This window comes from Fukomys damarensis, unplaced genomic scaffold (genome assembly GCF_012274545.1).
Source record: "Fukomys damarensis isolate Sample0158 unplaced genomic scaffold, DMR_v1.0_HiC HiC_scaffold_23, whole genome shotgun sequence".
In the NCBI taxonomy this organism is placed as follows: Eukaryota; Metazoa; Chordata; class Mammalia; order Rodentia; family Bathyergidae; genus Fukomys; species Fukomys damarensis.
The window spans coordinates 39,670,732-39,687,370 of NW_022900935.1; the positions used below are offsets into that span (position 1 = coordinate 39,670,732).

General features: G+C 53.9%; 1 protein-coding gene across 9 annotated transcripts in view; it reads right to left on the reverse strand.

The window, feature by feature from the left end:
- Window positions 1-6,214: 6,214 nt before the first annotated feature.
- Kif1b (kinesin family member 1B) overlaps window positions 6,215-16,639 on the reverse strand; it is a 137,396-nt gene continuing 126,971 nt past the window's right edge. For all 9 annotated transcript variants that reach the window (XM_010628094.1, XM_010628092.1, XM_010628090.1 and 6 more), the window contains 8 exons: window positions 16,254-16,399; window positions 15,461-15,700; window positions 13,846-13,917; window positions 12,016-12,137; window positions 10,876-11,025; window positions 10,351-10,543; window positions 10,110-10,228; window positions 6,215-9,572 (listed from right to left, as the gene is read on the reverse strand). In XM_010628094.1, coding sequence (XP_010626396.1) covers window positions 9,530-9,572; window positions 10,110-10,228; window positions 10,351-10,543; window positions 10,876-11,025; window positions 12,016-12,137; window positions 13,846-13,917; window positions 15,461-15,700; window positions 16,254-16,399 — 1,085 coding nt within the window. In that variant the 3' untranslated portion in view covers window positions 6,215-9,529. The remainder of the gene's footprint in view (window positions 9,573-10,109; window positions 10,229-10,350; window positions 10,544-10,875; window positions 11,026-12,015; window positions 12,138-13,845; window positions 13,918-15,460; window positions 15,701-16,253; window positions 16,400-16,639) is intronic.

Below are 16,639 nucleotides of genomic sequence, written 5' to 3' on the forward strand. Positions count from 1 at the left end.
AGGCAGGACGAGAGCGGAAGCTCAGCGAGCGAGAGTGCGGAGCGTGCGGTAGGCTACCGCTGGCCTCCCGAGCCAGCAGCCGCTTCCCGCCCCATTCATTAGCGCCCGCCAATCGGAAGGAAGGGGCGGAGTCTCACACTGTGCCATTGGTTCTCTCCGGCGCCTGTTACACCACCTGAGGGCAAACGGGACGGCCCGCTCCCGGGGCCGAATCAGAAGATCTCTGAGCGCATCGATGACATCGCGGGCGAGCGGTACCGCCCCCTGGAAGGTGGAGGCGGTGTGCTCTGTGGTCCTTTGCGCTTGCGCAGCTGCGACGGGGCAATTCGGGTTCTCCCTCTATGAAATTGTTACTCGGAACATTTGCAACTTTAGCGTTGTTGTTGTTTTGTTGTACCGGGGATCGAATTCGGGCCCTTGCCGCTTGCGAGTCAGGCGCCGGAACCAGTGAGCTAAATCCCCAGCCCTTCCACTTTAGTTTTTAAACTACTCAATTTTGGTATAACTATGGAAACTGTATGGGTCCATTACCCGTCCCAGTGAAGAGAATGGAACCCAGGCCCTCTCATATGCTAGGCAAGTGCTCTACCATGGAGCTACGCTCAGTCTCTCGGTTTTTATTATTATTTATTTTGTACTGGGGACTGAACCCAACGCCTTCGCCCTGAGCTACATCTCCGGCCCTTTTCATTTTTTATTTTGAGACAGGGTCTCCCTAAATTGCCGGGCTGGATTGAAACTTGCCATCCTCCTGCCTCAGCCTCTTAGAGTGCTGGGACTGCAGGCGTGCTAGGCCCCTCCCTAACTTTTAAATGTGCAGCGGTCCTGAGGAGGGCGGGAAGACTTGCTGGGTCCCATAGTGACAGGCTAATTTGAGAACCTTCTCTGGGAGGTTGGGTGCTCTCCATGGTCCCTGTCAACCAAATCTGGGACTCGGACGGCCACACGGGGGCGGGGCGCGAGGGGCGGCGCGTTTGTTATCCTAGAAATCACATCCTACGGCTTCTGGGATGGTCTGGAATTTAATTATCAGAGACTGCCTGACAAAGCCAGAAAGAGGGGGTTTGGAAGCCAGACTGACTGGCTCGCTCTGATTGTTTCTTTCTAGCTGTGAAACCAGGGGTATGTTTTTGTTTTTATTTTTATTTTTGTTTCTTTTTGTTTTGATGCTAATTGAACCCAGCCCTGGAGCATGCAAGTGCTCTACTCCCCTCCCCGCGGGTCCAAGTTCCCCTTCTGAGTCTGAGTTCCTCTTCTGCAAAGGAGGAATGACAAGAGTTCACGGTAGCTCTAGGGTTCAGTGAAGCCCCTCAGAACCTGTGCCCAGCATTTGACATCCACATGCTCACTTCTGTTGTTGGGGCTCAGGGCTCGATACCCCAAATGTAGCACCTTGGTGTCTTGGGATCGCTGAGCTCAGGGGACGCAGTGGGCCTCAGAAGCAGGGTTGCTCTAACCCTTGTCCTCTTGTCACCTTTCTCCTGAGAGTGTCAAAAAAAAACAATTTTTCATCATAGAAACTAGAGCCACTCTGTCCTCAAAAGAGCCATGAAACCTAGAAATATCTCTAACCTTCCCCACACCCCGGCTGTTTTCTCTTGCAGTGTTGGGGATGGAACCCAGGACCCTGCACGTCACACCAGACCTCGCACAGGCCACCCAAGTGCTCTGCCAGTGATTCACCTCCAGCCACCCCCTCGCCTTTCATTCTGAGACAGGGTCTAAGATGCCCAGGCTGGCTTCAAACTCCCAGCCCTCCTGCCTCAGCCTCCCTACCACTGTACCTGGCAGCTTTACTCTCCCTCATCCCCACCCTCTCTCTGTCACGCTAGGTATCAAACTCAGCGGCCTTCTACCACCGACCTGCACCCACAGCCCTTTTTATTTTATTTTGAAAGTCTTGTTAAATTGCCCAGACTGGCCTCTGATTTGTGATCCTCCTGCCTCAGCTTCCAGAGAGTAGCTGCAACTATAGGTGTGCACCACTGCTTCCAGTTATCGTTGTTTTTTTCAGAGATGCTGCCCCAGCCCCTGCACCCATTCCCACCTTCCCAGAACCCATGAGCTTCTGTCCCTGTTCCGGTCTCCCAGGTGGATTCAGGCACCCTCTGCTTCTGTTTCCATCTCTCTCCTGAGGCCCCTGAGTGTAAGAGGATAGTACCTGCATCTGGGGTGTTCATAAACGGCTGCTACCTTTCACGTGCTTCACGGCAGATGGGCACTGGATGTTGTTGGTGAATGACTGGTTTTTGCAGATTTTTTGTTTTGGGGTTTGGTTTTTTTTTGCGGGGGATACCGGGGATTGAATTCAGGACCTTGCACTTTTGAAGCAGCCCCACTAAGCTAAATCCCTGGCCCTGTTTTTGTTTTGTTTTGGAGACAGGGTCTTACTATGCAGCCCAGGCTGGCCTTGAACTCACAATGATCCTCCTGCCTCAGCCTCCTGAGTGTTGTGATTGCAGGCGTGTACCACCACTCCAGGCTTGGTGGTTTCAGTTTCTAAAAGGGGCCTCCTGCATTCCAGTTGGCGTTGCCCAGGCCTAGGTCACTCTTTATTTATTTTTATTTTTAGGTACTGAGGATCGAACTCGAGACCTTGCGCTTGCGAGGCAGGGTGGTGGCACCACTGAGCTAAACCTCCAGTCCCCCTAGCCTTTTTTAAAGTTCATTTTTAAGACAGGGTCTTGCTAAACTGCCGCCCAGGCTGATCTCAAACTTGTGATCCTTCTGCCTCAGCTTCCCTAGTAGTCCAGACTACCGACATGTGCCACTGTGCCAGCCTTATGCCTCTCTTTTTAACTTTTCTGCAGTGCTGGTGACATCTAATTGTTTCACCTCGGCTCTGTCCCTCTGCCTGTGGCTAAGGCCACCCTGAGTCTTCCAGGGAGGGGTCAGGTTTGCAGGCCTTGCCTGATGGCACAGGCCCCACTGCAGCGGGTCCCTGCCGTGTGAAACCGCCGCGGGCATCTCTCTCTCCCAGCCTGGTAGCAAACACAGAGCCAGGAGCAGAGAACAAGGAAAGCTTCAAAGTGGACCAACGGGTCGGGATAGCAGGGATGCGGCCCAGGCCCTCGGCCTCCTTCCGGGACTGGGCCAAGCCTGTGCCAGCTCCCAGGACCGGAACACTGCTCTCTGGTGTCCACTCTGATGTGCTCTGGGGGGGGACCTGTCCCTGCCGGCCCACACCCAGCACTGTCCCCTCATGGGACAAGCAGCACACTGAATTGAGATTGACTTTAGTGATTCACTTTGGAGAACAAATGCCAGTTGTAGAGATTTTATCTGCAGAACTTGATATGATGTCTCCCTTGGTGACAGGTGCACCTTTCAATTTGTGGCAGTGACTTCCCGTGAGCTCCAGGACAAGGAACCCTGCCAGGCATCGATTGCTCTGGCCTGAGATTTGGCCAGGCAGGAATTGTGCTGAGTCAATGTGACTAAACCCTGGGCTTCCTCCCGCCCCAGTGAGAAGGCGCCTGTCACGCCACAGGGAACCCTCGAGGGCAGTGATCTATGGCAGCACCACTTCTGCCTTTCCTGACGTCCTCCCTGTCTAGGGAGAGGTGTTAACAAGCAGCAGAAGCCACGGAACAAGGATGTGAGACCACAGCAACAGGCCTTAGAGACGGGCTGGGGCCGTGTCTGCGCTCCCAGGGACACACCTGGGGACACAGTGCCACAGCCAGGGCTTCACGCTGACCTGTGATTTTTAGAAAATCCACAAACGCCTGGCATGTGCTGCTTAAGAAAGTCTACCACCTTACCATGCATTACAAACATTTCTGGCTCGCCCTATCTCCCCAAATCCCAAACCAAAGCCAGTGCACAAACTGAACCCTACACAAACAGCCCTGCACTCAAACTCCTGGGCGGAGCCCTGTTTGCTTACTAAGAGGGCATGGAAGGAGCACAGTACACCTGTGCAGATTTGCAAGGCCCAGCCCTGCCTCTCACTTGTAATTCCTATAACTGAATTTAAAAGGCTCCATCACACGCTAGGGAGAAAACAATTTTGAAAACCCCAGAGACCTGGCCAGGTATAATGGCACTTGCCTGTGATCTCAGCACTCAGGAGGCAGAGGCAGGAAAATCACAAGTTCAAGGCCAGCCTGTGCTATATAAGGAGCTCAAGGCCAGCCTGCACTGAGTAGTGAGACCCAGTCTCCACCAACCAGCCCAGAGGCAATGGAACCAAAGGGCAGACGAGAAAGCAGGTGACCTGCGTGGATAGCTGCAGAGGGCTGTGCTATGCGGGAACAAGGAGCTCCTGCTCCTGGGAGACCTCCACACAGGAACAAAGATGGGGTGTCAAGAAAAAACAGGAAAGGAACACAATGACAGGTGCTGACAGCTTTGTGAGACAGAGCAACCCTGAATGAGGCACAGGCGTAGGACACAGACAGCTCTCTAAGAGCCCACCTAGGGTGACTGTCCAGTTCACACTGCAAGTCCAGCGAAGAGAGACTTTTTCTTCATTTTTGGGGTTGAACCCAGGTCCTGGGCACTGAGCCCCGCAATTTCATGTTTTTAATTCTGGGGCTGGGTCTTGCTGAGTTGCCAGTTCAGGGCTCACGGGTGTGTACCAGCCCTGGGTTTTCCAGGGCCACACGGTCATGCTCGCTCACTCGTGGTGGCCTGGAAGTGCTGTGGTTTGACCGTCTCGTGCATCTGGAAGGAGCCCTGGTCACCATGGCCTGGCCACTCCCCAGTCAGAGCCCACTCTGACTCTGTTCACACAGTGGACCATGACACCAGGGCTGGTGTTACCTGGATGCCATCAGACAGGCTGCGTCCTGGCTCATTTTCCAGGAGACTGAGCACATCCAGGCTCCCACGGTCCTGCAGCCAGGGACTCGGCTCAGTGGCAGCCAGGCCTGTGGCCCAGGTGTGGCCGCACCCTCTGTGCCAGGACCCGCAGCAGGAGAGGCCTCCCATCTGCTGTGCTCCTTACTCAGGGGCGTCTGAGCCTGGGAAACTGTGTGGTACCCACTGGCTCCCCAGGCTTCCTACCCTCCCTGTCACCAGAATCTGCACCTTACGCAGCGGTCACAGCCTCTTTCTCCCCTAACCAGGCAGCCAGGTGTTGCTGTCTCTGCAGCCGCACCTCTTCCTCCTGCTGGGTTGCCGGAAGCCTCCGGTCCATGCCGAGGATGCCCGACTCCATCTGTCTCGCCGACTGCACGGCGGCTCCACACGAGGACTCCCGGGGAGCTGCCTTCCTCCCTGCATGACTCGGCCCTCACGGATATGTGGACCATACCTCCGAGCTGGTCCCTGCGCCTGCCTCGGTCTACCAGCCACCTCCCGGACAATGGGGCGGAGTCTCCTGTTTTCCTCCCCTTTCCTGTCCTCGACCCCCCAAGTAGAAAGACTTCTCGCTCCTCCTCTCTGAACCTGCTCCGACTCCCCAGTCACTGCGGTGAGCCCTGTTCTCCTCAGCCCTAGCCCCCGGCCTAGCTCCCTCCCGATGGCTCTGTTGCTGTCCCTCAAGGAGCCCACATCAGCGGGCTGTCGGTGCCTGGACCCCTGAGGACAATGCTGTTACAAAGGCTTCATTTCCCTGCACGGCCCGCAGTGACCAAGGGCCTGCTGGACACTGGCTCCCAGTCAGGATGACGTCTCCTGTTCCCGTCTTCACCTGGCCTTGCTGTCCTCTGCGACATTTACCATCGACACTGAGGGCACTGCACATCACAGCAGGCGCGCTGGGCGCACAGACCGGGCCAGGACACCGCTGCTCCTGTCGGAGCGGGCTGGCCGCCAGGGGGCGCGCCCCATCACACAGACTGCCGGGTCTCCAAACCAGACCTCAGCCCCCAGCACCGCCCCCGCCCCACCGGCAGCAATACAGGTTTGGGGGAAATCCAGGCCCAACAGCCTGGAGGGAAGCGCTCTCCCACACAGCCCCACTTCGCTTCCCTGGGTATGTAAACGGCGCTGTTTTGAGCAGCAGAAAGGGACATGTGGGTCACAGCACCGGTTACCGGTCAAGAAGTCAGTGTGTAATGAATTGTTTTTTTGTTTTTTTTTAGTTGAGAGTATGTGGTTCAGCTGGCCTTGAACTCACTATGTAGCCCAGGCTGGCCTTGAACTCACGGAGATCTTCCTGCCTTAGCTTCCGGAATGCTGGGATTACAGCTGTGCACCACCATGCCTGGCAACGAACTGCTTTTCGAAGGGTGCAGGATGCATGCAAACCAGGAGCCCAGAATGCACTGGTTGTACCTTTATTATTTTTACCTCGTTCACTAGTAACTCCGTGATGCAAGGTTACCATACACAGTTAGATAATGTCCGCGTTGCACATCTAAGGCTAGGCAGCAAAAGAACCCAAATCGGTACAAATACAAGAACTGTATTTACACTCTGTATACTCAAGCTCCAAACATCAGAGTATTTACAAAATCAAACATGAAAATGAAAATCCGAAACTAATAATGTACATTGTTGCTAATGTGCTCAACTCCTTCGCTGGGGAGAGATCAGTCTGCAAAGTCTTGGTTCAGAAAGGCCACTTATGCATCATGGGGTTCTGTGACAGTGTGAGGATGGTGACAAGACTGGGTCTCGACAGACAGGCACTGCAGCGCCATGGAGGCAAGGTTGTGCCTTCCATGTCTGACGCGCAGCACAGGAAGGACGAAGGGGAGACACGGGGACAGCCTGCAGTGGACAGCGGCCCGGCAGAGTCGCCCTGAGGCCCTGGGGACAGAGCACCAGCGGCAAGCTCATCCCAGCCCTGGCTAAATTCTGTGTGAATGCATTTCCTCCTTTAACCGACATGGGGCTCCCTAAGGTTGCACAGGGCTCAGAGGCCAACCTCATAAATGAGTCTGGGAGCGCAGGCCGCAGGGTGCAGGGCCAGCGCCAGGGCGCCCTCTGCCGGCCCAGCGTGCAGTCAGTTACAGCCGTGCAACTAAACACACCTGACAAACTAAAGATCCCTGTAAACCAGACGACCAGCAGCAGGCAACAAAGTCTTTGCGTTGAAATATGTGCCGGGAGAATTCATCCTGTTTCAGATCCCAGAAGACCTTTGACGATGACTCATTCGTTCCTTCATCTAAATAAGCTGAAAACCCAGCCAAAATAGGACGACGTGGCTGAAGTGGGTGTGGTGGTGCAATGGTGGTGTCCTGTGGGGACCAAGGCCTCTGAGCAGTCCCTGCTCTGACTACGAGGGGCTGGCCGGCCCCACACAGCCCGGCCGGAGCTGACCGACTCTGGCGCAGATGGGCACTGGCAGGGTTGCCTGTGAGACCACGTTCGCTTTGGTGGAAGAAAGGAGCGTGAGTTGTTAAGAGAAGGAAGAGATGATTAGTGTTCACTAGCACTCACCCTTGATCTGCCTAAGAGTTCTCTTTCCTGTCTCTCTGTACTCTTCTTTAAAGGAGAAAAAATAGAACACTCCCTCCCAAGGTGGTTTCCTTAGAGTAGGGTTGTCAAATTTCCTACAGTGCCTCTGAAGACTTCTGGCCACTCATCCAGTCCGAGGCTGGGCTGCGGCAGAGCTGAGACCCTCAGGCCTGGCCGTTCCCTCCCACGGACCAGCGGGAGTAGGAGGCAGGACAGGCAGCTCGATGCTCCTTGCGTCTCACACTCACAAAGCAAAGACTTTCCAAACCAATTTCGTTTGCATTAGAGGATAACACAAAAGTGATTTCAGTGCATCGCACGTCTGTCCCCCAGCCCACCCAGCCATAGATCCTAAGGTCCAACTTCACAACAGCAATGTCAGTGATTTAATTTAAAAGTGACCTTCAAATTTCACCTTCGTTTCCCTGAAGTCAGATTTAGATTTAGTTAAAGCCCAGGAAGCTGCTGAAAGCAGATCCTGCTGGTTTCCACAGACACAGAAGGGCATACCGCGTCTGTTGGAGAACATGGACAGCGAGCTACTTTAAGAACCTCACATACACTTAGGAAATAGCGTTACAGTTAGTGACCTATTCTTTCAGCAGAAAGATAAAATCCACCACTTTCTGTTGCTCACTCTCCATCGGAACCCAGCTGACTCCTGCCCTTTCTTCATGCAGCTCCCAGACGCCCCTTCCTCTATTGGCCAGGCGGTGCTGGTGCGCGGTCCCGAGATGGCTCTGTGGGGCACTCCAGCTCCACCAGAAGCAGCCCAGCGCCATCAGAACACGCGGCCAGGAGCTGAGAGGAGTGGCTGCCTTCCTGACAGCAAGGTGGTGGGGACAGGGAGCAGGGCAAGGTGGCACGAAAGGACCTGTGTCACGGGCACAGCAGCTGCCCTAAGCCAAGGCCCCCGTGAAACCCAGGGCAGCCGAAGAGCACAGCCTCTATGAGGCCAGAGGACCGGGTCTGGCAGATAAAAAGGAGACGGCTGATGGCAGCGAGCTCTCCTTACTTTGTGGGCAGCATCTCTGTGCCACATGGAGGAGAGGACAACAGAGAGCCAGAGTGCAGGACGATCACAGAAACGCGGGCAGGGCCCCAGCTGGGCCACCTTCTGCAGTGCAGAGTGGCAGTGGGGTTGGCTCAGCCTGGGGTCCAGACAGCAAAGGCTGCCGCGTGTGCTCTCTGATGAGCCCAGGGAGCTGCGCGACTGCGAATCGCCCCTGCACGCCAGGACTTCAGAGCTATGCTGGGAGCTGCACTTCCTTGATGGAGGGAAGGAGCTGAAACACTGTCAGCAAGGGCCACTGCAGTAACGGGGTGGGGGTTGGGGGGGACAACGGGGACAGACAGCATGCGCTCCCCCGCGTAGCTCACATACGTGACACCCCAGGCCCCTGGGGCAGCTCCCTTCTCACAGGACAAAAGGGGTCTGCAGGACCCTGCTGTGGGGAAGGCGGGCATCCTCTGACCTGCCACCTCCATGGCCGTGCCACATCCTGTGTCCCGATCTGGGGTCATCCTGGCTCAGGGACCAATAGCAACCACTGTCCCAGGCCTGCTAAGGCCTCTCGTCTCTTCTACTCTGTGAAACCCCATAACCACCTCCTACGGAAGCCACATGACCAGAAGATGACCATCTGTGTCTGAGCTCAGCATGACCTTCTCCCTGATGGAAATGCAGGGCTGGGCTGCGGCCAAGGGAGACGGCAGGGGAAAGGTAAGTTTCTTCCCCAGATGCTCCCCTCTTGTCTCTAAGCCACCCAAGAAAAACTAAAGTGACATCACAGAGAAAAGAAGAAAAAGTTACCCTGAAAAAGAGACAGGTACCCCAAATGACAGACACCAGTGCTGTCACATGACAGGAAGCCCAAGTGCACCACGGGGTGATTCAGTGGACATCCTCACTGGTGTGTGCGCGTGTGTGGGTTCTGATTTTTAAAAATCTGTTTTCCTTTTGTTAGGCCACATGCTACTAACAAGATTCTCAGCACAAGAAGAAAGAAGAGTACAGAGCCATGGAGATGGGGACAGGAGAGTAGTAGAAAAAGTGCCAGACAAGGAGGGAAAGTAGTTAAACCACAGGATTACATACAAGAGCAACCATCAAGAACCACAAAGAGAGGAAGCTTGCTTTATCTCTCCAAGGCGTGGAGGCTCCACAGAGCGCTCAGAACTTGGGCTGGCTCGGGCGTCTCCGGGACAGCTTTGACCTGTGGGACAAAGAGAAGCAGGGTCAGAACTCGGGGTCTCTCGGTGACACTGTGGGCCCTGATCTTCCTCAAATGGGGACCCTGGGGCACAAGCCCCTCAGAGGATCTGAGGTGAACCACAGGGCTGCGCTCTGCCCCACCTGCCGACCTCCTGAGAACAACAACAAAAAAAGATTAACTGCTACAAATATATGTGCCAGGGTCTCCTCGGTGGCTCAGAACACAAGATGAATTTTCTGTTTTTGGTGGTACTGGGGACTGAACTGAAAGCCTTTATTCAGAGCTGCATTCCCAGACCTTTTGAAATATTTATGTTTGAAACAGGGTTTCGCTGAGCTGCTCAGGCTAGGCATGAATTCTCCATGCTCCTGCCTCATACCCCAGGTGGGGCCACAGGTGTGTGCTATGGCACCAGGCATGAGCCGAGCTGTCAGGGTAGGCGGAGGCCACACCGTCCCTGCAGCCCCTTACCACCCTGTCCTCACAACGCTCTTCACAACTCAGAGCAGTGCGCCCTTTCCCGTTTATGCTGCTCACCTTATCGTGCCAGCAAGGAGGGGGTTAAAGGCATATAACCAGTCGTTCATGTCCTTGTCATTGAGAGCCTGCAGGAGGACCCCGCGATGCGTTGTGCACACAGCAAAGGTGTTGGGCGTCTGGAAGAAACGGGAAGACAGGGACGTCAGTGCAGGGAACAGCGATGGTCACCGCCCTGCTGTACCCACTGAGGAAGGGACGGTGTACACAGCAGCGGAGGCCGAGATGGGGCAGGACTGACCTTCACCACAGCCTTCTGGTCCTCACTGTACTCCACCTGGGCCGTGGACAGGTTAATGATTCCACGTTCTACCGGGTCCTTGTCGCTATTGTAGATGAAGACGTATGGGCGACGGACCACGACAAAGTGCTTGGCCCAGCTGCTGGAAAGCGGCTCCTTGAAATGCAGGTATCCTTTCTTAGAGACCACTGAGCTACGAGGACAGTGTGGGAAAAGAGAAGTTACTTTCTCATAAAAAGAAAACGGTCATGAGCCGAGGGCCATCCAGGTGGGTTCTGTGGGCAAGTCCTGGATCCAGCAAAACAAGAGAAGCATTGATTGGGCCTAGATTCCTATCTGCCCAAGCAGTAGAGCAAGAGAGCAGAGTACCACCACACATGCCGCACCAACACCGGGCACAAACCCACGCGGCGGCTCAGCCGGGCCCGGATGCCCAAGGCCACGATGGAGCCTCACGAGAAGCCAGGAGCAAACTGTTGCTGGCCATGCAGGTAAGCGTCGCACCCTGCCCACCATGGCACTCACCCTGGTCGGATTTCTTCAATATCTGGAACGAGATTGAGAAATTCATGTTTTCCTGCTCGGGCCAAATAGGGTGTTTCCACAGCTGGGACGATCTGAAACTGCTCAAATTCTGTGCAGGGGCTGGAGGCCTGGGAACTGGCTTCTGGGGTCCTTTGAAGAAAGAGATTAGAAGCATGATGGCGAACCTTGCAGAGCTGTCAGCGATACAAACAGCCTGCCGTACAGGAAGGTCAGGCATCCGCACAGCCTCCCCACACCAACCCCGTCTCCCTCTCCAAGGGCCTTGCATTTTGAGGACTTCTGTGCCGGGACATACAGGTTTCTCTTTAGTCCCATGCAAACCTACAGCAGTGGTGCTCAGACTGTGGTCATGGACCAGGAGCAGCAGCTTCACCTGGGAAAGTGTCAGGGATGGGAAGTGGGTGGGGTGTGGCCACCAAGCTGTACAATCATCCCCTGCAGGACAACACCAAGCGTGCAGGCAATGCAGAGCCCAGGTTCCCCAGAGCTGCGCAGGCAGATCTGGCCGAGACCTTGGACTGGCTGCGTGAGAAACAAAGTCCTCTGTTCTGTTGTTAGGAGTCTTTGTTGAGCGCCCTAACCCATCTTTCCATGCTTTGTTTCTTATTTATTTATTTATTGAGACAGGATCTCACTATGTAGTTGAGACTGACCTGGAACTATGTAGCCCAGGCTGATCTCAAACTTGCGGTGATCCTCCTGCCTCAGCCTCCCGAGTGCTGGAATTACAGGTGTGTGCCACCATGCCTAGCTTCTTTTATTTTTTTTTTTTGTGACAGAGTTTTGCTTTGTAGTTCAGGTTGGCCTCGAACTTGCAGCAATCTTCCTGCCTCAGCCTCTGGAGTGTTGGGATTACAGGCATGTGCCACCATGCTAGGCTATTTATCAATTCTAGAAGTGGGATGCCTTTTATAATTAACAATATGTTGAATGTTTTTCTTTCTGTGTAAAGTAATATCTTACAGCTGACAGCCTCTGACATAATTGTGCCACTGAGCTACATCCCTGGCCATATTGTAGCTGCCTGCATGACGGCATGGCCCTCATGGAACACCCAAGCTGAGGAAGCCACCCTTTCCCTCAACTCCCACACCACTTCCTCCCTGAACCCGTGCTTACTTCTGATCTACAGAGTTGCTCCTGGAGTCGACCAGAGAGGGGCATGTGGAGGACGGGGTGAGGGTAGCACTGCTGAAACTGGACACGGAGGGGTCGCGTCCCATTGGCGAGATGTCAGACAGCTGGAAGTGGGAGGAAAACAGCCCGTGAGATGCAGCAGCAAAAGGCCACACAGCCACAGGGAGCTCGGACAGCCAGTGCCTCCCTCTCACCAGCTGGCTGCAAGGTCATGCAAGAACACCAGAGCTGGCTGTAGGGGTCACACCTGCAATCCAAGTACTTGGGAGGCTGAGGCAGGAGGTTTACAAGTTTGAGGTCAGCCAGAGCCAGACAGTAAGTTCAAGGCCAACTTCCACTATAGGGCAAGACCTATCTTAAAAAACCAAACCAAACCATGGGTAAGGGCTGGGGATTTGGCTCAATGGTTCCACCACCTGCCTTGCATAGTGCAAGGGTCTGAGTTCAATCCCCGCCCCCCCCAAAGGGATATAAACCAGGCATAGTGGTGCACGCCTATAATCCCAGCACTTAGGAGGCTTAGGCAGGAGGATCACTGTAAATTTGAGGCCAGCCTGGACTTCATAGCAAGTTCAAGGCCAGCCTCTACTACATGGTGAGACTGTATCTCAAAAATTCAAAACATAAGGGCCAGGATTTAGCTCAATGGTGCCACATCTGCCTGGCAAACGCAAGGTCCTGAGTTTGATTCTCAGTACTGAAAAAAAAAAAAAAAAAATCCAAAAAATAAAATAAAAGGAAACAAAAACAAAAGAAAAGAAGCCAAAAGCCCATGTACAGAATGACTTTTGGCTGAGCATGGGGCACATCTCAATTGCAGCATTGTGCGAGGCCAAGGTGGGAGGATCACAGGTTTGAGCTTAACCTGGGCAACTGAGACTGTCTCAAAATGAAAAATAAAAATAGGGCTGGGAATGTAGCTCAGTAAAGACCCTGGGTTCAATCCCTAGTACAGCCTCCCCAAATATAATAATAATATAAATATAAGTATGTGTGTGTGTGTGTGTGTGTGTGTGTGTGTGTGCATGCATATAGAAGCCATTTATAAAAGGGGAATTAAGATATGTTATGGACATGTACCATCTCCTTATAATGAATGTACTCATTCCAATATGTACTAATAAAATGTAAAGTTATAGGCAAGCTTGGCTTCTTACATTGCTGCTGCCTTTTGGTGTTAATTAAATACCCTTCTGCACATACATGCTGAGCCTCTGTTGTGTGCCAGACATGACTCTAAGAGCAGGATGAAGGCCCTGCTCTCCTGAGAGCACATCTGAGTGCAGAAGGCAAATAATAAACACTTCAGAAAGTGCCAGGCATTAACAATATGGGAGGGCACAAAGTTCCGGGGAGACCCAAGCCTGCTGCGGGGGCGCCCCACTCCAGGGGAATCTCGGAGGGAAAACTGGGAGCAACACAGGCAGCAGGCAGGCAAGAGCAGGCGTGTCTGGGGGTACCGCAGAGGGCAGAAAGAGCCTAGGACACAGAAGTTCTCCAAAGGCACTGAGCCTGGTGCTCCCCGGCGCCTGAGGACTTCATGTGCCTTGTCCCCGCCCCACTTCCCTCCCTATAGAACATCCTCCTCCGGAGTTCAGGGAGGAGCCAACAGCGTCCCTACCTCATTTCTATCCCAAGTCTGCTCTGACTCTGAAAAGCTGGAGTAAAGACCAGAGCAGCATCAGTCTTCAAACAATTATGTGTCTGTCTCAGACCACCCCAAAACTGCACAGTCCAGGGAACAGAGCCCAGGGCTTCAGGGGAGGAAGCATTACTCACGCTCTGGCCCATACTGAGGGCCGCGGTGCTCACCTTGCAGTCGCTGATGCTGCTGTGCACCTGGCTGAACTCTCGGTTGAAAGTGTGGGTGAGCAGCTGTAGGCACTGGAGAAGGAAGAGGAGGGGAAGCTGTGTAAATGGACAGAACACATCAGTGGCTAAGCTGCAAGTGGTGGCGTTACTGTACTTGGGGGCTGAGGCAGGAGGACAGCAAGTTCGAGGCCAGCCTGGACAACCTAGTGAGACTTTGTCTCAAAAACAAAGAGCTGGGCCAGAGATTTAGCTCAGTGGTGCCGTTGCCTGCCTCGCAAGCACAAAGACCAGAGTTTGATTCTCAGTACCAAAACAAACCAAAAAACCAAAAACAAGAAACAGAGCTGGGCATGTAGCTCAGCGACATAGAGCACTTGCCTAACATGTCAGGTCCTGGGGTTTGGTCCCCAGTACCACAAAACAACAAGAAAAAAAGTTCAATGGCTAAAAGGAACCCTGAATGCAAAGCAGAGGGAAACTCTCGCACCAGAGCTCAGCATGGCCCAGAGAGCTCTAGAATCAGCCAACCGCTGGCACAGTTACCAGAGCTGATGCCCGTGTACCAAGAGATGGTGAGTGGGGGGTGGGGGAGTGGGCTTGAGTGGCCCCTCCAGCTCTGCTCCTCAGAGCTAGCCTGAATATACAGCAAGGGAAAGCTGAGGTATGTCAGTGAAGCGCTGTTCTCAGCCCATGAAAGTGAGCTACTGCAAACATGACTGTTTTAAAAACATTAACAGCGTCCCTTTCATTCCACTTTACTTGGATAATAGTCGGCAGGGAGACTTCTGGATGGGACATTTTCCTACACAAACTAGAGGACTGTCAAGTTCTGAAAACAAGACAAACACAAAAGTACCACTGCTCATAATACTTTTCGGCTAGCTGCCTGGCAGCTGTGCCCATGGCGGTTTCCCTGACAAACCCTCTGCCTCCCCCTTCGACACCCGGGAGCTCTTTGCTCTCTCCATCCTTGCTAGTAGCCTCCACCATTCCCAGTGGACTGCTGTGTGAAAGACTCCTCTTCTCCTCACAAACCCATCCTCTTCACTGTTGCCAGAGAAATTTTTCTAAAATAAATACTGTAAAATATGTCCAAATATGTCCAGCCCAACATGGTGGCACATTTCTATAATCCCAGAACTCTAGGAGGCTGAGACAGGCAGTTTGCAAATCTGAGCTCAGCCTGGGCAACTTAGTGACTTTAGACCCTGTCTCAAAAAAAAAAAAAAGCGCAGTGTGAAGACTAGGCCCAGTCTCCAGCACCACAAAATGAAAAAATAAATAACTGGGGCCCAGGATTTATCACAGTGGTGGCACTCCTGCCTCACGAGCACAAGGTCCTGAGTTTGATCCCTGGTACAGAGGAAAAAACAAAAAAAAACCCACACCACTCCCCCAGGCCCTTGGAAACTCTTCAGTGCCAGATGGGGCCCCCACGCCATGTCCAGTCCCTCTCCCGTCAGCTCCCTCCCGAGACACAGCCTCCGTGACCCTCTCTGGCCCAGAATGAAGCTCAGAGCAGGACCAGATGTGTCCATCTCTCTCTGTGTGCACACAGGCTCTAGAAGGGCTGACCGCCAGTGCTTGAGGTGCTCCACCGGGAAGAGGCGCCCACCTTGGTGGCCAGCTCTTTCTCCCGGTCCACCAGGCTCTCGATGTCCGCCGAGTCATAGCCACTGCTCTCGCTGGGGGTGATGGCACTTTCGAAGGTGGTGGTTGAGATTTGAGAAGAGATGCTGGTGGAGGTGCTGAGGGTCCCGCTGCTGAGGCTGGGGGACAACGAGTCACTCAGGGATTTGGGGATGCTGTCGCCAAGTCTCTCACGCAGCAGCAGGAAGTGGCGCGTTTTCTCCACCTGAGAAGATAACACTACTGCCTTAGCAAACAAAAAAAGCTTACCTAGATCTTTTTGTTTTTTGAGACAGGGCTTTTCAATTATAGTTCAGGTTTCACTTGAACTCAGTTCAGGCTGAGCTCGAACTCATGGTGAGTCTCCTGCCTCAGCCTTCTGAGTGCTAGGATTACAGGTGTGCACCACCACACCTGGCTGTTTTACAATTTTAGAACCAAGACATCTGGTTCTAGATGTCCCCCAAAGCCTCCTGTGCTCCCAGGTGGGGCTTTAGGTGCTGACCGGATCCTGGAGGTTTAGAGCAGACTCGCTGTAGGAGGCGGGGTCAGGCCAGAAGGGGCGTGGCCTAGAAGGCTCTCCCTCCCTTCGCCACTCCCTACCCCCCCACCCTGTTCCTTGTCACCAAGCCAAGAGCACCTCTCCTCCACCAGCCCGCTGACTCCTGTTGCTGCCTTGGAACCAGCCTAGCAGGGGCTGAAACGTGAGCCAAAATAACCCTGTCCTCCTGCAGGCTGCCATGCAGGGCACTGTCCCAGTGGAGGAGGGCTACGCGCACCTCATGCAGCTGCTCCAGCTTGTCCAGCTCCCACTGGTGCTCCAGGATGAGGCTGTCCCCGCGGGGCCGCCAGCCGGCCAGGTTCTCCTCCCCACGCACGTAGGCCACCGAGGTGTCCAGCACTTTCCTCCGCCGTCTCTGCATGCCTGGCACAAAAGGGCAGATTGGCTTTCCAACGCAAAGGTCAAAAGGAATTACTAAGACTTACATGTGGCAATCTATGTTTGCCTCAAGACCCATGAGATTTCATTTATTAAAACCCACTTTTCTTCCAAAGCAACTGACGCGGTGCTGGGAGTGAATCCATGGCCTGCCCTGTGTGAGAGGTCTCCTCTGCTGAAGGATACCATAGCCCTGCCCATCTCCCTGGAGTCTAGGCCAACCCA